Here is a 24,439-nt window from a genome sequence, read left to right as displayed (position 1 = left end):
CCCCACCTCATCCTCTTTCTTAAATAAATAAATCTTAAAAAAAAGAATTTCTAGGTTTTGAAATAATAAAGTTTCTATTCTAAAGGAAAGGCTTTATCACCAAACCTTATATCACAAACAAAAATACTCAACTTTGAGTTCCTTTTGACATTTGAGAAAAAAAAAGCAACAAAAAACCTTATTAAACAGCCCTGCCATAAGGATACCATCTTTGTCCAAGCAGCTTGCATGCTAAGGGAACATTTCAATTAACTTGTCTCTGTCAAGCTTACTCCCTTGTTGAGGGCAGAAAACAAGGTGAACAAGTTGTCAAGTCATCTTTAAAAATTTAACTCTGAACCTCTTGGGTTTAAGGTGTTCAGGAAAACATTCTTCTTTGAAACTGTCCTGCTTCTCATCTTGTCTTCTAAAAGCAGGGAGAGTGGTGAAAAGACAAGTGTTAGAAGGGAATGTTGGATTTTAAAAAAATTTCCTGCAGGGTTATAGTCCCTAATTCTGAACGCAGTCTAAGTTCAAGGCTGTGAACAGTGAAAGGCAACACTCGGGGGAGAAGTCACTTCTTCCCATTCTAAAAAGCCAGCTTTTCCAGCTGATGCACTTTCCGCAAGCCTCCAGGGCTTCCTATTTCAAAAGCAAACAGACTTTGCATATGCGGCTCTAGATTCATTTAGCACCAAAAGCTGCTATATCGTTTCTCTTTTACAAGGATTAGTTTTAATGCTGTTTATCATTGAATTCAATGGCAGTATAACAATAGGGACATTTTGAAAAGAAGAAAAACATCTATGATTTGATTTCCCTACCACAGCAACATTCTCATACATGTGTATCCCCTCTGGGATCTGTCTCATGCATTCACATTTTAAGAAAGTTGCAGATCGAGGGAATTTGTACATCCAGTAGTTCACTTGTTAGTTGTTTTCCCAGCCTCAGCCTCTTCCTGTTGGCTGCCCTGTCCCTCCCTGGAAGCCATAACCCCAAAGAGAAGGGTATCAGGGTGACTGGCCCCATTAATAATTGGTATTTGGAAACCTACTATGTTGAATGGTGGCCTCAGAAAGATGTCTACATCCTAAACCCCAGAACCTGTGGATATGACTTTATTTAGGAAACGGGTCAGTGCAGATATAATTAAAGATCTTGACAAGAGATCTTTTTCTATTATCTATTATTATCCAGGAGGACCCTAAATCCAATGACAGGTGTCCTTATAAGAAACAGAAGCAAAGAAGACCCAGAGAGAAGAGAAGGTCACAGGAAGACAGAGGCAGAGCCTGACATTAAGGAGCCACAGGAACTTGTGGAGCCATCAGAGGCTAGAAAAGGCAAGGAAGGATTCTTCCTTAGGGCTCCTGCTGGTGTCTAGATTTTAGATTTCTTTCTTTTTTTTTATAAGATTTTATTTACTTATTTGACAGAGAGAGAGTGCGCACACGTGCACAAGCAGGGGGAGCAGCCGAGGGAGAGGGAGAAGCAGACTCCCCACTGAGCCGGGAGCCCAATGCGGGACTCGATCTCAGGGCCCTGAGATCACCACCTGAGCTGAAGGCAGACGCCCAACCAACTGAGCCACCCAGGCGGCCCTAGATTTTAGATTTCTGATTCCAGAAATAAGTGAGAATAAGTTTCTGTTATTTAGAGCCATCAAGTCTGTGGTACTTTGTTCAGCCCCTACAGGACACTAATGCAGTATATCAGCCTTTCATAGGGCCAGGAACAGGACTGCATGGCAGCTTCCAGACTCTTCCCCGCAAGGGGGAGCCCATCTGCCTGTCAGACCCATTCTGCCCGAGGAACATGGGCACTTGGGGTTTCTTTCCATCCTAGGGCTCCCCGGGGTCTTGGCACTGCCTATCTCCCCTCCCAGGGAGCTGGGATCTGACCCTCTTCTGGGGGTCTTGCCTGTCCTCTTTCAGAGCTGGATCCCTGCTTGAGCCCCTGGCCACACACTAAAATCATATCCCTGAACTACTTGGAGACTGAGCCCAAGGTGCATTCCTGTTTCACTCCCATGGGCCAGATACTCCTCACCCCTCATGCATCACTGACCTGTGCCTGAACTTGGATGGAATTTGCCTTTTGGATCATGGGACACTTGTGTTGGTGATTTTGTAGGAGAGAAGGGGGTGGAAGGTGCTACCTCTCTCCCTGGTGTGTAGCTGATGCTCTGTGGTTATCTCTTTTTTCTCCTGCTGTTATAGATAATGTCTGTCTGAACTTCGGGATTTAGGTAAACTCCTCTAGAGAACCCTCCCCTATTTCATGACTTATTTCCTCATTTAGGCATTTTTGGTAAGTCTTACTTATTATTTGTGTTTCCCCTAGAGTTATGTGTAAACTTGTCTTTTTTACCTATTAGGGTCTAGGATGTTTTCCTTCTAAATTTGAACACACTACTTTTTTTTGAAGATTCCAAGTTATGTTTTATTTTTTTAGAGAGGGAGAGACAGAGAGAGAGGCAGAGAATCTCAAGCAGACTCCCTGCCCAGCGCAAAGCCCAATGCGGGGCTCCATCTCACACCCCTGAGATCATGACCTGAGCAGAAATCAGGAGTCAGACGCTTAACCGACTGAGCCAGCCAGGCGCTCCGCAAGTTATTTATCTTTTTTTTAAACAAATCTTTTTCCCCCTTTTTAAAAAATATAGTTGACACACAATGTCACAATGTTACATTAGTTTCAGGTGTACAAGATAGTCTATAAAGTTCTGCTCTGCTCCCAAGTGTAGCTACCATCTGTCCCCATACAGCACTATTACAGTATCATTGGCTATATTCCCTAAACTGTGCCTTTTGTTCTAGTAACTTACTCATTCCATAGCTGGAAGCCTGTGTCTCCTACCCGCCTTCATTCATTTTGCTTATCCCCCATCCCCCTCCCCTCTGGCAACCATCAGTTTGTTCTCTGTCTTTATAGGTCTGATTCTGCTTTTTTTTGAATAATATACTACTTTATACCTGACCTCTGTGTCCTCAGTGCAGACTTCTCTGCCCAGAGAAGGTTTGAAGACCCCACCTCGAAGTACCAGCACCTTCACCCTGAGATCATGGCTGAAGCCCCATACCTCCCTCTGCTCGTGCTTTGGCAGGCCGCTCCATTCTACATCTCACTGGCTCCCACCAGAAAGGCAATAAAAACAAATTCCTAACGATGCTGGTCACTTTAGCAAAGATTTCAGGGTCCCGGGTATGGTTCTGATCTCTCACCCCCTGCCCTTCCTGCCATCACCCATGTGACTGCCCACAGCCCCCTAGCATGCAGGCAGAGCTCCTTGCTAAACACCAGCCCTGCAGGCCTCCCTGAGCAAAGCTCCATGAAGCTGGGGTGCCTCCCTCTGAGCTCTGAAGCTTTGGGAATGTAACATTTTCTCCATCATGTTCCTTTTAACTCCTAATCCTTGAGCAAAACCACATTTCCCACTGGAAGGAAGAAGCAAACGCAAATCCTGTCCTGGCCATCGGCAGAGCCAGGCTGCCCTGGTGCAGGTCAGGAGCAGAGAGGGAGAGACGTCACAGGGAGGGGAGGTGTAAGAGGGCTCATAGCAGCCTGTTCTAATCCCAGCAGTCTCGTGAAAATCAATAGCCAACACAAACACTTCATACTTAAATCCAAATATGATTTCCTTCATATTTCAATGAAACAAACCCTCAGTGTGTTAGATACATTCAACAGCACCATTGCCCATGCTTCTTTTTTTTTTTTTTTAAAGATTTTATTTATTTATTTATTTATTTGACAGAGAGAGACACAGCGAGAGAGGGAACACAAGCAGGGGGAGTGGGAGAGGGAGAAGTAGACTCCCGCTGAGCAGGGAGCCCGGCGTGGGGCTCAATCCCAGGACCCTGCGATCATGACCTGAGCCGAAGGCAGACACTTAATGACTGAGCCACCCAGGCGCCCCTGCCCATGCTTCTATTATGGCATTAATTTATTCTAGTTTAGTTATGACTTGGTTTTCAGATATTATTTCATTCTTGAACTCTATGTCCCCCGCTAACTGTACTGGGTTGAATAGTTTTGCCTAAAAATTCATGTCCACCCAGAACCTGTGAATGTGACCTTATATGGAAATAAAGTATTTGCAAATGTCATCAACGTAAAATGAGGTCATACTGTATTAGGGTGGGATCTAAATCCAATAACTGGTGTTTTTATGAAGAGAGGATGATTTGGAGACACACAGGCACATGGGGAAGAAGGTCCATATGACAGTAGAGGCAGAAATTGGAGGAATGCATCTACAAGTCAGGGAACAAGACTGCTGAACCCATCAGAATCCCAAGGAAGGGGGCACCTGGGTGGCTTAGTCAGTTAAGCGTCTGCCTTTGGCTCAGGTCATGATCCCAGGGTCCTGGGATTGAGCCCCACGTCGGGCTCCCTGCTCAGCGGGAAGCCTGCTTCTCCCTCTCCCTCTGCTGCTCCCCCTGCTTGTGCTCTCTTGCTCTGTCTCTCTCTCTCAAATAAATAAATGAAATCTTAAAAAAAAAAAAGAATCCCAGGGAAGGAGTCTTCCCTAAAACCTTCAGGGACAGCATGGCCTTACCAACACCTTGATTTCAGATATCCAGCCTCCAGAACTGTGAGAGAACAAACTTCTGTTGTTTAAAGCCACTCAGTTTGTGTAATTGTTACATATTGCTGCCCTAGAAAATTAATTTTAATATCTGTCCTAGTGTCTCTCATAATGCATAGCACAGTGCCTTGCTCAATATGGCCATGCGTGGCCGCTATGGAAAAAAAGATAAAATATGTGCTTGATTCTGGGGCTAAGGGTGTAGCAAATGGGATGGGAAGATAATAATAGTGGCCCCGATTTGTTGAACCCCTCCCATGTGCCAATCCTTACAACCTCTCAATGCACATAGGTTGACTCCTTCTTCACAAGGCAGGAAGCTGAAATCCAAATGGTGGCCACCTGCCTGAGGTTACCAGGCAGCAGAGCTCAGACTCCAATCCTAGGTCTAGCTGACACCCACGTTTGTAATCTGTCTTCTAAAAGATATGTACATTTCATGAGGAGCTTTCATTCCACCAACATAAGATTTTTTTTTTTTTAAGTGGAGCCCAATGTGGGGCTTGAACTCACAACCCTGAGGTCAAGACCTGAGCTGAGATCAAGAGTTGGCTGCTTAACCAACTGAGCCACGCAGGCGCCCCCCACCAACATAAGATTATTAAGATCAGACCTTTGAGAAAATGAAGCTTGTGCAGAATCCATACAGAAGGAAAAAAAATGGCTTTTGCCCAAGACAGTGACATACCATGATTTAAGGACCCTCATAAGAGAGCTGAAAATAGGTGGTGCCTGGGTGGCTCAGTCGTTGAGCGTCTGCCTTCGGCTCAGGTCATAATCCCAGGGTCCTGGGATCGAGCCCCGCATCAGGCTCCCCGCTCAGTGGGAAGCCTACTTCTCCCTCTCCCGCTCCCCCTGCTTGTGTTCCCTCTCTTGCTGTGTCTCTCTCTGTCAAATAAATAAACAAAATGTTTAAAAAAAAGAGAGAGAGAGAGAGAGAGAGAGAGCTTAAAATATCTATTAGGTTTTTTTTTGTTTGTTTCTTTTGTTTTTTAGGAGAAATTACTGTCTCTGAAGCCAGTCCTGATCCCCAGGTTCTTAGTTCTGCATGCTACTAATGGAGTAAGTAACATCTAACTCATTCCTTTGCCAAAAGGAAGAGACACCTCCAAATTTTCAAAACAGAAGATTCTACAAGATTTCTCTATAAACATTGAAAGCCAGTAGCAATATAAATAATGTTATAACTGGTCCACATCTGATAATATCAAAGAGATTGTCACTACAAATAGCTGGAGTACTGGTCAAGATGTGGTAACAACAAGCTTCTGAAAAGAAAATAATCAGTCAACAAAGGAGAGGGGAGGTGAGGGTAAATGATTAGGAAATAGAATTTTTCAATTATGAGAGTAGAAGAGTAGAGGTATCATAAAAGTGTTACTAATCAAAAGGATAGATTTCTGTTTTATAGCTAAAATCTAACACTCACTGTGTACAAATTTTTTATTGTAAAAAGCGACACAAGCCTAAATCATAATAATGTGAATCAATAACTAATTAGCTTTTATAAATGCAGCTTCTGGGAAACATATTTCAATTTCATAGCGAGGAAGCTAGAGAGTCGATTAACAAAGCCGAAGTGAAGCCAGCACATGCTTGGCGTGCCCCGAGTGACTCCACGGGCTAAATGTGCAACTGCACGCTGAGTCAGAGGTGTGTCCCCAAAATGTACAAGTGGAACCCCATGCCGCTGTCCCAAGCCAAATCAACAAGTAGACACAGAGAGACAGGATGAGACACGAGGTGTTCAGGTTTCCACTGGAGTCATTGGGGAAACAGGTCATCTTCCCTGGGAACTTTTCTAAGATGGCCTGATGGAAACAAATGAAACAAAAGAAAGCAGAAAGAGAGGGAGGAAAGCGACTCCACTGAACAGGAATTGCTGCACATGTCGTGTTTTGGAAAGACGCAAGTGTGCATGAATCTGGTGTATTTGTAGAAGCTGACTCATGAAGACAGAGGACTTCAAATTTTGCATGCTTTCCTTCCTTCGGATTTGGCATGTGGTGGGAAGAAGATGGAAAGGGGATGTTTACAATGAGCAGACAATTCCATTTGCCAGAGCATCCAGTATGTGTTGGTTTCCTGACATGACCTTGTCAGGACATTCACTTAGTTGTTGCTGAGTGTTGACGTGATCTGGTTCCATCTCAGTCAGATACAGCAGCCTCCTTCTTCCTCACAGGCCACTGGAGAAATCAGATGGTCCTCTGAGGCAAGGGCCAGGGATGAGGGGGAAAAAGAAAAACATTAAAACAAGAAGAGTGGAAGTGGGAAAAGGGGTGAGTGAGAAGAAAAAGCAGGAGTAAAAGTAGTGCGTGAATGGAAAAGTTGGGTATTGAATCCTGCATTTTAGATCCTTCTACTCAGATCCTGGAAAGCCTTGAGCATCACTAGAAAAGAAAAAGCCTTTCCCATACCTCCATACTCTTGGCACATCCACTTGTTATAGTTGACTCCTTCAAGGCACGGGCCAGTTCCCACTAACATTTCATTAAGTCATAGATTCATTCCAACAAAGCTCTAAAAATCCCTGACCTACCAGGTTGTTAACATATGCAAATTCACATTACAGTCAGGCTGAATTTTCAAGCTTTTCTGTAGAGGTCGCCCTTAGCCTGGCAGACCATCTGCCATGTTAGTTCCCTAGTCTGGCTGGTGCCACCATGTGTAGACTCACAAGATCCTGCGTTCTTTTCATCCCCAGACTTTGGATTTTAGCTCATCTTTGAGAGATTGCAAGTTAGTTGCCTCCAAGTTAAAAAACAGTAATGGATATTCCACTCTATATCCACTATGGGAGCCTTTCAGCCCACCTCGTATTCAGTCCAGTTTAATTTCCAGAACATCTGTGATTCCCAAGGCTGAGTTCAATGGCCCGCTCTGATGCCACAGCATGCTCTACATACCCTGGAGCTTACCTACCACGCTCTTAGGAGGCTCCTCCCCACTGCTCTACATACCCTGGAGCTTACCTACCACGCTCTTAGGAGGCTCCTCCCCACTAGAATGGAAACCCTTTCAGGTCAAGAAGAACACCGTAGGATCCCCAGTGCCTGATACAGTGCCTAGCACATAGTTGGTGCACAGTGAATAATGTGGAACAAATGAATGAATATCATTCACCTATGGAAAGACAGAATCACATTCCAGGAGCCAGGGCAGCTAATAAGGTTCTTTATATAACAAGATTTTGTGTCAACGGAGGGTGGAGAAATTCTGATTGCATATCAAAATTCATTTTTCCTTAAGCCAAGGCTCAGCAGTTGGGATATGCAATCATATTTTGTGCCAATCTACCTCAGATTTACTGATAGTTTTAAAACAAGAGGTGTATTTTGGACAATGATTGAGTCCTACAGTCATAGCTTTGCTGCTTAAAATGTATAATTTCTTCTTTAACATCTGCTATTTCTTTCCTTCTTCCATTCTTCACAACCATCAAGAAACATTTATCCACGAATGTCTAGTGCCTTAAATTATGGCTTCCGGTGCCTTCCCAAGTTGCTTGTTTTCTGCTGTCTCCCTCACGTGAGTAACCAGGATGGGTTGAGACAGCTCCCCGACAGAAATTTCCATGAGGTGGAGCATCTAGTGCATTGCTGATGCTTCCTCACCATGGTAAGCTATAAAATGTTCAGGGGCTCCTCCAGGTCAGTTGTACCTCAGGGCATTAGGAACTAGTGAACAACACCATTTTTTTTCTTACGACAGACGCATAACACAAACTTTTCTTTTTTGAGTGAAGAAGCCTCTCTTTCCTATCTGGCTCCATTCTTGCATACATATCCCTTGTATATTATTTTTCAAATTCGGAGGTTCATTAATTTAATTGAATCTGTTCCTAATTTTTAATTAAACCTGCATTTCTCCCGGTAACCTTCGGAAAGATGGAAGCCACAACAGCATGTTGGAGAGAATGGGATCACAGAGTAAGACAGACATGAAAGAGAAGCACAATATCACAAGGCAGGTCTTCTTATAAATTTATTTTTGTACCAAAAAAATTAACATTCAAAGGCAATGTTTTTACTGTACAGTAGAAAATATCATCAACTATATTAAAAATGGGATTTTTTTTTTTTTGCTGGTAAGCCACTGATAACTTTTCCATAAAAAAAACAAAACAAAACACAAAATTTACAATTTGCAACACTTGTAGAAAAAAACACCTGTTCAATAATTATATAAATACTCTTGACAGATTCCAGTAGCCCATTATGTATACTTTTTGGCAATGTCAGCTTTCTAAAGTCAATTAGCTTCTAAATTTGAAAGGCACCTGGTGGCCAACATCCTGCTTATTATTCAAGGCAGCCATTTTAATTTTTTGCACAGACTTGACAAGTCTGAAAAATCTATTAAGTTAAAAAGAGTAAAGAAGTATAATACAGTTGATATTAGCAAACAACATTTTTTTTTTTTCCCTTAGCTGCAAGTTTTCCCCAGGGGATTTACAAAGTGCACCAGTTAAATATGTCTGTACATTTAAAACATTAAATATGTCAACAGCAAGACATTTTTAAATATTTGAATCAAATACTATGGCACAAATATAATTTACAATACTTTGCACAGAAAACATTACATCTGAAATATAACTTTAGATATTATATAAAAATACATATATTTTCTCTCCTCATTAGAAAAAGTATTTATTTGCAGGTTCCAGCATGATGTAACAATTCAAAGGAACTTAACCCTTCTGATGATCATCCACTGTCAATTAGATGACACCCTCCCCACGTGAGCTGCAAAGTGGCACATAACCACAGGCTAGATCCAGAGAATTAACCCCTCCCATAGCCCAAATGCAGTTTCATATAAAGGCAATCATAATTGCTCTAATCTGGTATAATTTTAGGAATCCATTACAAAATTTAAAAGCCGTTATGTAAGAAAGCCTTCAGACTGTAACACACTTTACTCCAACATCTCCTATTGGCTATAAATACACATGCTCACTACAGAGTCAAAAGCATGGAAAGAGTCTTCTTGTACCATTGTGGGTCATGCCCCTTAGTAGTCTCACATCTATATACAACTTTCTTGGCTTGTTTAACATTTTTTCCCCATACATCCTAGGAAGTACAGAATAATGCTCCACAAAATGGGACTCAATCTATATCTAGAACTTTAAAAGCCCCAAAGTATGTTGCATCTTGATCTGGATCCAGTAGTGATGGATTGGATACCTCGATGCTTATTTCCTCACCAGATCGTAGCTTAAAAAATCCCCCAACGTTTATGGAATAAAAATGGAATTCGGAATTCCCTGACCAGTATTTGGTGCTACCTCCTTTCATCAGGGTATGAGAACTCGGGATTTTGATGCTGGTTTTAGTGACATACACCATGAGCTGAAGATACTCTGTGGCGAGGTCTCCCGAAGTTTCATGATGCCGAAAGCAAATGTTGGCATACAGGAAATAAAAGCCATCTTGGTTAACTATTAGTTTTCCATTGCTGAAAGTCATGTTGGAGATCTTGGCCCAACCTCGGTCATGGTACCAGGAGGACAGACTCACTTTGTGGGAACCTGAGGACAGGAAAGGCACATGATTTAAAATCCACCCCTTCAATGAGAAGGACATCCTCACAATTCCATGAGGTTGGAGAGAAACATAACAGTTACTGTTCCAAAGGGAGAATACTTCCTCAGAATTTATTTTCTAAAAGGGCAGAAATGCATTAAGATGTGCTTAGTACTCTCTGCTAGGTACCTGAGAGAGTACAAAGACAAAAACTCAGCTTTCCTTCCTTCAGGAGCATAGAGCACATGACCGTTAGGTATGGTATGTGTTCAGTTAAGAAGCAAGGCATGAACCCTGAGAGCCAAGGTGCAGATAATTGCTATGGGAATTCAAAGGAAAGAGAGTTTAATTCTTCCCAGAAGAATCAAGAATGACTTTGTTGAATTGTTACTGAACCTGAGAACTTAAAATAGGTACAAGATTCAGTCAACAGAATCAGAAAGATCACTTAAGGTTGAAGACAGAATAAGCCAAAGGCAGTTGATACAGAAAAGCAAGAGACAGGTATAAGAAGAGAACTTCCAGACTGCTTGATTCCAACGGTTCCGATCCCTTCCAAGGACAGTTTGTTTCCTGAACTCCAGAGGAGGGCGCTAGAGTGAGCCTGAGAAGCCATTTCAGGCACTGCATCCTCTTTGCACACTTCTTTCTTTTTCATTGGAGGTCCTACCTCAGGTCATACCAGATTAAAGCATCCAGAGCGTAAATATCACCGCAAATGTAAATATCATCCCAGGGTCCCAAGTGAATCAAGATGAGACTGCAAGATTATTCATCACAGCCGCACAAACACTAGTAGAGTAATTCCTCCAGGTTGGTAAACAGCCACCTAATCCATTGACAGAGCAAACAAAATTCAAGATGTTTCCCATCTAAAGTTATCACATGTTTCTCTCTTCTTACCCTTCTCCTGTATTCAGACCTTCTCTCAATTAATAACTTGTCTTAGAGTTTATCTCCTATGATGACTCTTAATAGAGAGAAGCAGAATGACTAAGGTAAAGTCTACTCTCTCAGTGGGATGGATCAGTTAGTATTAGACCAAGGGCTCATAGGTATAGCCTGGAGAGGCGAGAAAGGAATAGGAAACAGGGAGGGGAGAAAAGACAGAAACCTTGACCACATGCCACTTCCACCGTTAGCTAGTGAATTGGAAGGAGTGTCCATATTCCCTACTAAACATATCTCTATTTTTATTCATCCATTCATCCATTCATCAGTTCATCAATTCATTTAGTTGATCAATCATTCAATAAATAACTGTGCGGGGGTTTCTTTGGAGATTCACTCTGCCCATAATTAAGAATGTTATCAAGCAGTATCCTCTCGAGGCACTTAGCATTAATCGTGGAGAAAATAAGAAGTAGGCATATAAAGTGGAAAACATAATATTTTCATTGCTGCATGTCATACAGCACTTGGTTGAAGTTCAGTTAAGCAACTGCCAAGTGAATGCTGCAGAAGTGAATGGCGATCAGGAGCACTCAGCCCAATGAGGGGGACACAGGAGCCAGGGGACAGGGAGGACTTCAATCAAATGTGGATGGGCTGAGAAAGGGGAGAGCGTAGTGTCAGCGAGGGAAACTGTTGGAGCAAATAATGGAATGCACACAGCATGCAGAGGAGAAAGGGAGTGTGAATGAATGTGAAGACTCAAGAATAGAGAAGAGCGGGAGACAGGGAGAGAAAAATACACTACTATCAAGTTGAGGGACCTCACATGGCAATCCTAGGTTTCCATGACTAACAAGGCACGCTGATGACCTTTTACCCCAGCCCCTCATCCCCTGTGGTGCCATTAGGCACTAGGGAAGAGGCGTCTCCAAATATTTAGCCTGAGCCACCCCCTTAAGAAATCCATGTAGTCTGGCCTCACAAAATACTTCTCGATGCATTTTATTCAGGAAGCGAACAGTCAATATAAGGCAGATTTTGATTTTTTTCTTATGTGTAAATCAATATAAAACAGAGGCCAAAAATGAACATGGTAATTAAAGCCATCTTCCTCTGAAGAACGCAGTACTGGCCAAAACTGGGAGATAAATGGACTCAAGGAGTTGTTGGCTCAGCCAGAGACGCAAATGCTATTTTCTTAAACAGAAGCATACACCACTTCATTTCACTCAGTCACAAACTCAATAACCATCGGAAAATAACTAGGAGTTTTGCCTTGTTTTTTGGCAACGATTTGCTGCTAGGTGCCTGAAGAGAGAGCTTTATAACTAAAATACGCTTGCTATTGCCAAACAGACTTTGGCACACGGTGTAATGTAATATTTATCATATGTCATTTAAAACGCACTGAAAAGATAAATGCAGAGTACATTCCTAGCACAAACAGCTGATATATCAGTATTAATTTGATTGCATTTGCTAATATGCAAAATAGTTTTCACTCAGAGAATTAGTGTAGCTTCAATGTAAGGCACACATACACATGTGCGGAGAGAAAATTTGTTTATGAAGCAGACATCTGGGGCAGGAGAGATGGTTTAGGAGAATGTGCGACCAAAGCGCTGGTTTCTCAGTTCCCATGTCTGCAGTCGGAAATACCTCTCTGGGAACCCATGCTATGAGAGTGGCTGCAGAATCATTACTAAAACTTGGGTTGTTGTGGTGGTTTTTGTTTTTTTTTTTTTTTTAACTCCAAGAAAAACTAGCCTTAAATCATTTTTAGAACAAAGTGGAATATGTATAATCATTTAATAAAACTCAAATAGTAGTAACAAGTTGCGTTTACGGAGTGCTTACTACATGCCAGCTTCCATGTCAGCATGCTCTGACATTGCCTCGTTGAATCTCCATGGCCCCCCCCATGAGGTAAATACGATCTCCATCCCCGTAAAGAAACTGACACACTAATGATTCCAATAATTTGCCTGAGGTCACACGGCCAGTATGTAGTACCGTGGGGCTTCATACCCAGGCAGTCAGATTATGAGCCCCTGCTATTAAAACTACATTAATCTACTTCTTATGGGAAAATAAGAACATAAGAGCCCCGAATTTTTTTCCCTCTGACAAAGCCAACTGGCCACAGGGTACTAATATGATGTAATATGATGGCCTATAGTGTAAAAACCATGGACTTGGAAATCAACCAGAGTGGAACTCAACTTCTAATCCTTCCAGCCCTATGACCTTAAGCAGATAAACTATGTGGACCTCAGGTTCCTTGTCTGCAAATCTGAATGAGAATCACTTACCTTGCAAGGTTGTGGTAAGGAATGGAGACAATGAATACAGTGAAATGCCTGGTACATTGTATGTTGAACAACTGGCATGATAATAATAATAATGTCAATTGACACTCTATTGTAATGTTCTTTTAACCTTTGGATGTTCACCTATCCCAAGGTAGAGTCCCAGTGGGGATTACAGGGTGAAATAGCTGGGGTCCTGGTTAGATGTAGGCACAGAGCTCTGGGTTTCCTCATTTCTAAAACATAATCAGCCCTCCAGGGCATTGAGCTAAATTCTGATCCAGAGAAAGTGATAAGCCCTTGGAGAAGGAGGAGTATGTCTTCTATTCTAGAGGGCTACTGACTCTTAAACATTACTCTGTTAAGGCCCTACCTGGAACTCTGCAAGAGATAAATCCATGCACTTTATAGGTTGGCAGTGGGGGTGTACCAACTTTGGTTTGGGGAAATACAGATGAACAGAACAAGGGATTGTCCTTCCCAGTTCTGCAACCTCAACTGGCAGTCATTAAAAATAAGCACCCATTTTGATGATCTGAAAATGAAGAGTGATGACGTCCATTCTGGCAGAGTTGAGAATAACTGTTTCCACAATATAGATTATCAACTGAATACCAAATGATCTTTCTTCTGGTCTAGAAGTTAAGGGCTCTCAAAATTTTAGTAACCGGCTAATAATAGTTTGGAGTATTCAAATGGACTGATAAAGGACTCTTGAAATCTTTTTCAGGCTGGATGCAAATGGAACTTACCGGATGGGATGTCAGTGGCATTAATAGTGAGATGAGCAAAAGGCTGAGTATGAGGCTTGCCCCTCCTGGCCAGGTCTAACCATGAACCTTCCATCATAGCTGGAGATGAGAGAAACAATGTTAGCCCCAAGAGTACTGACCCTATATGATTTCAAATATTCATGCAGATCCATGCTTACCTTTTTCTGCTCTGATGTGTTGTGATCTAACAATATGTTGTAATTCCTGAAATAAAAAGACAAAAATCTTATTTATATATTCACTCTTCCAGTCAAGCCATAAGAATTTAGGATTGTTGGACGTATGATAAATTAATCTTCTTTCCTTCAAAATACGCCAGACATACATAAGCAGTGAAATTCTTTGGTGTTCTAGGTAGATATCAAGAGAAGTTCAACCTGGGGTGCCTGGGTGTCCAACTCTTGGTCTTGGCTCAAGTCATGGTCTCAGGGTTGTGAGAAGCCCTGCATCAGGCTCTGTGCTCAGTGGGGAGCCTGACTGAGATTTTCCCCCTCTCCCCCCCCCCCACTTGCATGCTCACTTTCTCCAAAATAAAAAAATCTTAAAAAAAAAAAAAAAAGAGAAGCTCATCCCAAAGAATTATGTTGATATGCTTAAAAAGTAGATCACACACATACTATCTAACAAAATACTTTGGACAATAAGAGGAAATAAAAGACAATGTAAATTATAAAACCTGGAATAATTAAGCATAATTAAGAATTTGTAGCAGATACACAAACGAAGATGAAGTTAACTAGGAAAATAAAAATTACCACAAAATATATGACCCTCTTAAATCTTTAAGGAGGCTCTTTTTATGTCTATTTTTTTAGTGAATTCCTGTTACCACACTGAAGTTCAGCTCACAGTAAAGCAAATAATGCTTAGCTCCCAATGGTTAATTTTTTATTTAAAAAAAATCACAGTGCATTTAAAATACTATATGGAAGTCTAAGAGCTTTTAGAGTATCAATAATTAAGTTAAAATACAGCCACAAATAGAGGTTTAGAAACTCAAACCAGAATGGGGCACCTGGGTGGCTCAGTCGGTTAAGCATCTGCCTTTGGCTCGGGTCATGATCCCAGGATCCTGAGATCAAGCCCCACACTGGGCACCCTGCTCAGCGGGAAGTCTGCTCCTCCCTCTCCCTCTGCTCCTCCCCACCCCCCGCTTCTGCTCTCTCTCTCAAATAAATAAATAAAAGCTTAAAAAAAAGAAACTCAAACCAGAAAAAGAAAGAACACAAGTATGTAAAGAGCACAGGTAATTGCATATCTCGACTTGAGCCCTGAAATGAAAGATCCAATAGGTAAGTAACTGCATGCCCATCTGAATCAAGACTTTAGCTACCATTAAATATTAAGATAGAGTGGGTGAAATGTCAGGTTTAACTTCAGTTCAAATCCCTTATCAGCCACCTACCTGTACTAACCATATTAATAGCACCTCTATCATAAGGTGGGGATTAAGATTAAATGAGGTAATGCATGTAGGCACTTAGCAGAGTGTCTGGTAATTCAAATACCTAGATACTAGAAACACCCTTGGAGAGATTCCTAGTTTCTCTATGATTGGGATGACCATCCATGCTAACCGTTTCCCCCCCCCCCCCCCCAGCTCCATCCCGTGATATTTAAAAAATTAGCCACATAACCTAAATTCTTTGAGTGTCTGGAGATAAGGGCTTTGAGATGGATGATAGATAGATAGATAGATGATAGATGATAGATAATGGGTAGATAGATAAAGAGATGATAGATAGATAATAGATAAATAGATGATAGATAATGGATAGAGAGATAGATAATAGATGGATAGAGAGATGATAGATAGATAATAGATGATAGATAGATAATGGATAGAGAGATAGATAAGAGATGGATAGATAGATGATAGATAGATAATGGATAGATAGATAATAGATGGATAGATAGATAATGGGTAGATGATAGATGGATAGGTAGAAGTTAGATAGATAGATAGATGATAGATATATAATAGATGGATAGGTAGATGATAGATGGATAGATAGATAGATAGATAGATAGATAGATAGATAGATATAGATAGAGGCAAACACAACTTCAACTGTTAACAGTTGGAAGGATTCTAGAGACGATAACATTGATTTTTCTCTCTGTCTTCAGGACTCTCAAGAGAGATAAGAATCTATTCTATTTTTAAAAACGCTTGGAGGAGATAGCACAACTGTTTTCTGTTACCTAAAGAAGTCACAGTGTGACTGACTTTTACAAAGAAACCTTGGGCACTCATCCAGGGCTAACTTCTGCCCTTGCCTTGACCCAGGGCACTGCCCTGCAGAACTCTGGAGCACTGTTTGTAGGAAATTCTAGGCAAATTGTGGCAAGTGGCGCAAGGCAATGGCCCTTCCCAGGCCTTATCCTTCCCTCTCCATCAAAGATTTATTTTTCTCCCCTGCTGACCTCTAATATCCCAACTCTCTTCTTATAACTTCTGGATTCCCAATGGTACTCTGATTTCTGGAATTTCCTGGTTTAGTCTCCCCTGTATTTATAACAGATTTATAGAGGCACAGTGTGTCTTTATACATTGTGTGTATCTTTACACATTTGTATATATAGTATATCTTTTACATGTGTATATCTTTACAGTGTTATATATGTGTGTATATATATATATATATATGCACACATATACAATGTATCTTTATTCATTATATATACATTTATAATAGAGATATACATTGTATATATATTTATACATTTACAATATAATATCTTTATACATAGTGAATATCTTTATACACTTATATATACAATGTTTCTTTACCTGATTACTATCTCTTAAAAGATTGGAGCAGGATCCTTGATGACAGAGTAATTCGGGAATTTAAAGCTACCCTTCATTTTCCCTCTAGCCCTGATTTGCCTCATCCTCAGAGGGGAGAGGGAAGAGGGGGAATGAAGCAAAGCTAAGTATGGCATATGTCTACAAATGTCTGCTTCGTGCTTTTCTATGGAGAAAAGCACACCTTTTATTGAGAAAAACAAGGGAAGAGCTTATGCGCTAGCTCAGCAGTTCTCAGACTTGAGCATGCATCACAGTTTCCCAGAGGGCGCATTGAAACAGAGTTTCTGACTTAGTAGGTCTTGGGTAGGGCCTGAGAATTTGCATTTCTAGCAGGTAAGCTAGTACTGCTGGCCTAGGGCCTCAATTCGAGAACAGCAATCCCCCTGAAATCCCAAAAGATTTCAGAGATGGGCCAATCTGACATTTGTTTGAAGGTTGAGACTCGGGCAAAAGAAGCAGCAGACTAAAGTCACTGATGAAATGGGCAGGGAAAGTTTGTTCTTTCCCACCTGGGAATAAAATTCTCCTGTGGCTTCTGGGTCATAGCTGTCACAGAAACTTTTCACAAGAAAATTCAATAACCAGCACCATTCAGAAGCACTTTCAATGACTGCTAAAAAACAAAACAAAACAAAACAAAAAAACCGCCAAAAAAAAAAAAACCACAACAAAAAACAAAGAAACCCTAATGTGTCCTGACCCAGGATGAATTAGAACTCTAGCTAGAGACCCCTCACGTAACGCTGCTTTCATGTTATACCTGTTCTTAGGTACCCAAAATTGCAAATCTTCTCAGAAATCCTATAGAGAAGTTTCCATGTGAAAAGGCAGTGCATGATGTGTCTACAACCTGAGGCTACAAAAAATGTATTCTTATTATCTATTCTTGTATCCCTACCTCACCCCCAATTTTTTGAACTCTAGTTGATGTGCATAGATGCCAACCATAAACAGAACATTCTTCTAAGACTACATCTTGGGTGCCCAGGCCCCAACTCCACCCAAACTAATGCAATTAGTCTGATATTAATTTGGTATTTTTTTTTAAAGGAATCTCTCCAGGTGATTCTAATATAGGGCAGGTATTGACAAACGTTATTACTAATTGAGTGCTCCCATGAATGGCTATTTGGTAGTCTGTATTTGGCCATAGATTTATTATATTCTCATAACTTACATATATTCCACATATTCATGCTGAAAATTAAATAATCCCTTACATGTGTAGCTAACAGAGTATTTTCCCTTGGATATCATATTTGATTCTTATTAGAATCAGAGGCTGGGTAACTATCACTAACCTCATTTTTTGGACTGGTAAATGGAGGCTGAGAGAATAAGGACTCTCCTAATAAAAGCTGGGACTTGAACTTCTGTCTCTGACTCTCCCTTTACAAGAGGTGGCCATCAAATACATGCCTGAAAGCTGGCAGAAAAGTTTCAGTGGTCCTTCATGGGGTTCAGAACATGCTACTCCAAAATATAAGGCCTCAGCATATTGAATAATTTAAGCTGAAGGAATTTGAGAAGTGGCAGGTGCAGGAAGGACCCTCTTCCTTCTCCTCTGAAGCAGTCATAAGACCCTTGTGTGAGAGTTGCTCTCCTCCTAACTGGCAGAAAAGAGCATCCTTATCTCTAAGATGTAAGGATGCTAAGAAGAACCTGAAGCAACAGGCCCTTTTGTCCTGTCACATTTTCCCACACCTTTCCACTCTCCATCAAATCTAGTATAAAAACCAGTCAGGGGGCGCCTGGGTGGCTCAGTCGTTAAGCGTCTGCCTTCAGCACAGGTCATGGTTCCAGGGTCCTGGGATCGAGCCCCACATCGGGCTCCCTGCTCAGCGGGAAGCCTGCTTCTCCCTCTCCCTCTCCCCCTGCTTATGTTCCCTCTCTCGCTGTGTCTCTCTCTGTTATAAATAAATAAAATCTTTAAAAAAAAATAAAATAAAAACCAGTCAGGCTAACCATTTCTTCAGGTCTTCATTTCTTTAGGAAACATATATTCAATACATGCATATGCTTTTCTTTCATTAATCTTGCTTTTATCAGTCTAATTTACAAAGCCCCAACTGGAGAACCTAAGTGGGGAGAGGGGAAAAGATCTTTTTTCCCTGGGGCCTGGGTGGTTCAGTAAGTTAAGCATCTGCCTTCAGCTCAGATCATGATCCCAGAGTCCTGGGACTGAGCCCCACATCAGGCTCCCTGCTCAGTGGGGAGTCTGCTTCTCCCTCTGCCCCTCTCCCCTGCTCATGATCTCTCTCATGCTCTCTCTCTCTCAAATAAAGAAATAAAATCTTAAAAAAAAAAAAAAAAGATCTTTTTTTTTTCCTTCCCCTATGCCTGTCAAGAAATCCTTAGGGTTTTTTTTCCTCCCTGAAGTAGAAAGTCTGAAAGGAGGCTTATCTTCACTGGGGATCTGACTGCTGAGTCCCTGCAGGTTGCCTGGAAAATCTGACAAAAAAAGAGTTTGACATCAGGAAATATGGTCTCCGAATTTCCAGGGTCTTCAGCAAACAGGCTCAGAACTGGCTGAGTCATGTTCAGGGCTTGGCTGGTGACGTGCCCGAACCAGGGCCTGCAGACCCTGGGCATGAGGGGCATCACATCTCCAAATGTGACTCTGCCGAGTCCACTCCACATGGCAGGAGCAAATCTGTTTTGTCATTTTTCTCAAACAACAGATACTTGGCTATGTATATGCTAAGCATGGATCTTTCTTGAATGCCCCCCTAATATTTTTAATTTTCAAGATTATAGGAAACCCTTCTAAACGAGTACTGAAACTTCACCCCAACTGACAATTCCATTTATTTTCTAAGCAGCGCATTTACATTTATTTTCATCCACTCTAGTCCTCTACTTCTGTCACACTAATTAGAGTGTCCTAAAATGTACAGTTCTTTATTCTCAGATCTTATCATTCAGACATTGCTTCTGGTTTCTTTGAATTCAAAAAGTTCTGATCATCTAATTTGGGGAAACACTACAAAGAATATCCAGCTCCTTTCCTATGAACAAATTATTCAGATGAAAGAGATCTTTTTTAGAATATTATGTGTGTTTATCGTATTTTAAATCCAGCTGTAAGTTAAAAAAAAAAAAAAGTTGAGTCTCTGGATAAACATCCTGTGCATATGTGGTCTACACGATCATAAAGAAGGATAGGTAGCTTTGACACACCTCCCAGCAAACAGCCTTTAGCAGGAGCCAGAAACATTTTCCAAGGTGAAAAATCTGGGCAGAGAGTCCTCCCTAAGGTCTTCCCTAAGAGCCACAAAAGAGAACCCGATGTCTGCTCCTCAGGAAGACCAGCGATCTGCCTTCTCAGAATACAGTATGCTTAGCATCTGTTACTTGCAGGGGACAAAAAGAATTGCCCCCGGGTTTCTACAAACTACCCACGACAACTAAGATCATTACCTATAAGTGACTAAGAAAACTCACATGAATGAATGAATTGGTTTTATGGTCACACTGTAACAAGTAGGCTTTTCAGCAGAATTATGCATTTTTAGATAAGCGTAATTTGGGCCTCGATTATGATAGCTTCATTTAACCCTTCAAAACAAACAGAAAAAGCGAACTACTGGTAAGCAGCCAAAGAAATTGCTGCCAATTCAAGAAAAAAAGAAACCCTCTGACATACTGCCACCTAGTGAATGCTGTCTAACACTGACAAGCCTGGGACGCCACAGCCAGGCTTTGCAGACCTGATCGTGCAATCGCCCCCACTCCAAAGTCTCAAAACAATACAGCTGAGGAAATTTCACAACATTTTTTAATCTTCTCATTGTGGTATTTTCCTTTTGAGACTGCACTAATGTTTCATCTTTGCTGTCAGAGTACATCTGAACAGACAAGAAAACAACCGATACAAATTTTTTTTTTTAATTTCGACTTTTATTTCACTCATAGAAGAATGTTGTGATTTCACAATTCCTCCACCAGGAAAGAAAGCACACAAAAGATCGATTTTGTGATTGTGTAACTGTGGTCTCTAGGATTGCTTCTTTTCGACTTCTCCCGAACTCAACATCCAAGAAGAACAATACCCAGAGTGTGGTAGGGTAAATTTGAAGAGTGCAGACCGGGTCTTCAGTCTGTTGGCGCAGGGTCTTTCAAACATCTTCTAAAATATTTTAGGGTCTTTCGCCAAACATAGGGAGGTGGGAGACCTCTCAGAACTGGCTCAATCTTGATAAATCAAAGCCACTTAGGAGAGATTGTACTCTATAAGAATAAATACAAACACCTATGAGTATTTTCAGCTCCTTTGTGGAGTTATGAAAATTTTGCTCCAGGTAATCTCAACATTTACAGCAAATGTTAAGCTTTTGCAAACTCAGTTGGACCACTGCCCCAAACAAGACTTTGATAGCATTCCAATTCAAGAGTGAATGTTATTAAAATGGTCTTATTTGCTCGATGGCAGTGTTTTCGTATCTTACGAAATGACAGAAGTTGATTGAAGCTCCCACGGAGGACATTCTTAGCTGTAAAAATTCCCCGAAAAGGTCAAGTTACTGGAGGTTGAGCTTCTGAGACTGAAAATGCCACCTGTGCACTGGGACGTGAATTGTGTGATCCATGCGGTGCCTGTCAGTCGGAGCATAGAAGAAGGAATTTGTACAGCCAGATGCTTTGGAAACCATTGGCACCAGCTCATAGCTGGGGTCTCAGGTGGCTGCCTCCCTCTGCAGTACCCACAGCGGCTGCAGGGACATCTGGCTGGTTGAAGGAGGATTTAACACCCCGTTTGCCAGATATAATACAGGGTTCACACACTCGTTAACATATGTAATGCATTCATTTTAACATCTTAATGACACCCTTCACGTAATTCTTCTCCAACCAAGTTACAAGAATAGGGTATTCATCAGCCGAGTTAGCACATGAATGCCACACAGGGGTTGTTTCTGAAAATGAATAGCCGGTTTCCCATTCCTGCAGAGAAGTCCTGGAGACTTCCACCACATAAACAGCTCAAAGAGTCATCCCCTCCTCTCTCCGCCAAGTACAACTGCCTTCCTTCAAGCTCTCATCATTTCTCGTTAGGATTATGATAATCGCCTCCTACCTCCTCTCCCAGTCTCTTGCTGTCCTCAAACTGACCCATTGCTGCTGGAGCATCCGAAAATACACAGAGGAGCTTGGTCCTTCTCTGAAAATCCTCCAGGAGTCACCCACAGGCTTCAGGAGGAAGTCCACATTCCTCACCTGGGCTTAGAAGGCCCTGTGAGATGTCCTGGTTACTGCTTCAGGCTCCCTTGCTATTCCCCGCCCTGAGCCCCCAAACCCACCACTGAGGCCACTGTGGGACACCACAGGTCTACCAGCCACACAAGCTACTTATAGTCAGTATCTTGCCCTCTGGTTCATACCGACATGGTCTCCAAGTGCTCTCTCAGAGAGACGTCTTACTGTCTTATCAGTAGCTCGTCTTTATTTGGAAAGATTTTATTTGCCTGGTATTCTTGCCTTACAAGGCACAGAAAGCATGCCCAGCCCCAGAGAGAATACCCAGGCGTCGTGCAACAACTAAAGAGACAGCATTAATATAGATGTCTCAGCCTCTTGCTTTCCTCCCTCCCCTAAAGCTCACACTGACCTTCTAATCCACAGGATATGGGGGAACACTTTATAGGCACCTGGATGAAGGGGGGGGCCCCGTAGTTCCTAATGAACTGTCTGTGGTAACAGTTCAAAATAACCTCAAAGCAAAGAACTTTAAGAGCAGGATCCATTGAGCGTGCTGTCACCTAAATACATGTTACGAAGGGTATAGCAGAGTCTGTGCTTCTCAGGCCACGTGCCTTGGAGCACAGTCTTCCAGGGCACCAGGACAAGAGAGGAGCACTAGTGAGGGGGAAGGGCAGCTCCTGACCATCCCCATGGGGGGAGGGGCGCAAGGGGAGGAGGACTGGATCCAGTGGGTCCAGTGGCCCAGCCAGCAGCAGGAAGGGGAGCCGGCGCGTGGGGCACTGGGCCCACTAAACCTGAAAGGAAGAGCCATCTCTGACTCATTTGCAACTCTACATTTTGATCCCTAAAATTCTTTATTTCTTAATATAAGTTATTGATTTACAGAAGTCACCCAGAGCAAAGTTTTCTCAACACAGATTCTATCCACAGCCCACACCCCGGCACCCTACCTCTTAACCTCCTACTTTGTTTGCCTCCTAACTAAATCAGCCACCACCACCCCACGGCCACTTCTGGAAATTTCTCAGTGAAGAACTTTACCAAGATGTGCGTTGGTCTCCTCCTCCCAAGCATAGTCACCGGGGGGCTCATTTCTCCCAAAAGAAGTCTGCTGATTGGAAAAGATACGTCTTTGCAAACAGAAAATGTACTCTCCCCACCAAAAGGCTGAGGAAGAGCGTGCCCTTGTTTTCCTAGAACAGAGGGATGCTTTCCTGGCAGTGTGCTGGCTATGCTGGGAAGAGAAAATTAGTTTTTACTGTTTAACCTTCATGGTTTAAATGAGGAACCTTCTGCCACAGTTAAGGGTGCCCTAGAGTTTTCCTAAAGTAGCCTTATGACAGCAATATTAGTCTTCATAAAGAGCCCAATCTCAAAATGTCTTGCACTATAGTCCTCGGTTAAGAAGTTTAATCTAAGGGCCTGGAGGAGTGACTGCAGTGCGGCATCTTGGGTGAGGCGTGCTATCTATCCTGTCTCTGCTGTCTTCTGCCACTTGAAATACTAATGCCCCCTTGCACTGACAGAGCTTTGACATCCACAGAACCTTGTGGCCTCCAAAGGAGGCTTACCCTCACAGACCCTCACCAAAGTATCGGACTACTAGGAATATGACGCCAAGGGGAACAGAGGTACCAGACCAGCCACTGAGGACAAATGAGGCCAGGGAGGAAGGGGCAGGGTGGCTAGTCAGGGTCCTCCAGCCTCAAGGTCCTTTTAATGTGTTCATGCCCCAAAGGCAGAAACGGCCCCCTCCAAGAAGCAGGACAAGCATCACACTTGGGAGTGACCTCCAGCCCTTTGTGAATCTTTCTGAGCATACATAATGTGGCTAGCTTCTGGCAAGAGCAAACCAACAGCCATCTGATGACACCAAGAGCAGGGATGAGCAGAGCTCACTCACTCATTAAGCCAGTTCTTCAAACTTTCACTGAGCACCTGCTGTGTGCCTGTCACTGGAGAGAGAAACTAAACATCACACAGTCCCTGTCCTGGAAGGCTCGCACTTGAGTGAGTCAGCCCCACACCAAGCTCCTACAATGGACGCCCTGAATGACAGGAGTGAACAAAGAAGCTCCGGGCACACACACAGGAACAGCTTCTAACCCAACGGTGGGCAGGCAGGCATCAGTGGGGGCCTCCTTCAAGAAGTAATGACTGAGCTGAATTTTGAAAGACAGAGAACCGACTACACAGGAAAGGCCCGGAATAACATATAAAGGACCAACAGAAACGCCCATTTCATTCACCCATCCAGCCATTCCACAAAGTTTAATGAAGGCTGTTGGGGCGGGGGGGGGGGGGGGGGGGGGGGGGGGAGGCCACGCTTGTGGGGGGGG

The 24,439-nt window shown here is 42.4% G+C and overlaps 1 protein-coding gene across 1 annotated transcript in view; it reads right to left on the bottom strand.

Moving 5' to 3' along the window:
* Positions 1 to 8,553: 8,553 nt before the first annotated feature.
* TNFSF11 (TNF superfamily member 11) overlaps positions 8,554 to 24,439 on the bottom strand; it is a 31,124-nt gene continuing 15,238 nt past the window's right edge. Inside the window, exons 3-5 of the mRNA XM_021697935.1 lie at positions 14,242 to 14,287; positions 14,063 to 14,161; positions 8,554 to 10,112 (exon numbers count right to left, since the gene is read on the bottom strand). Of these exons, the coding sequence (XP_021553610.1) occupies positions 9,691 to 10,112; positions 14,063 to 14,161; positions 14,242 to 14,287 (567 nt within the window). The 3' untranslated portion in view covers positions 8,554 to 9,690. The remainder of the gene's footprint in view (positions 10,113 to 14,062; positions 14,162 to 14,241; positions 14,288 to 24,439) is intronic.

This window comes from Neomonachus schauinslandi, chromosome 3 (assembly GCF_002201575.2).
Source record: "Neomonachus schauinslandi chromosome 3, ASM220157v2, whole genome shotgun sequence".
NCBI classification, from domain to species: domain Eukaryota; kingdom Metazoa; phylum Chordata; class Mammalia; order Carnivora; family Phocidae; genus Neomonachus; species Neomonachus schauinslandi.
This window is presented reverse-complemented; position numbering and strand designations above follow the sequence as displayed.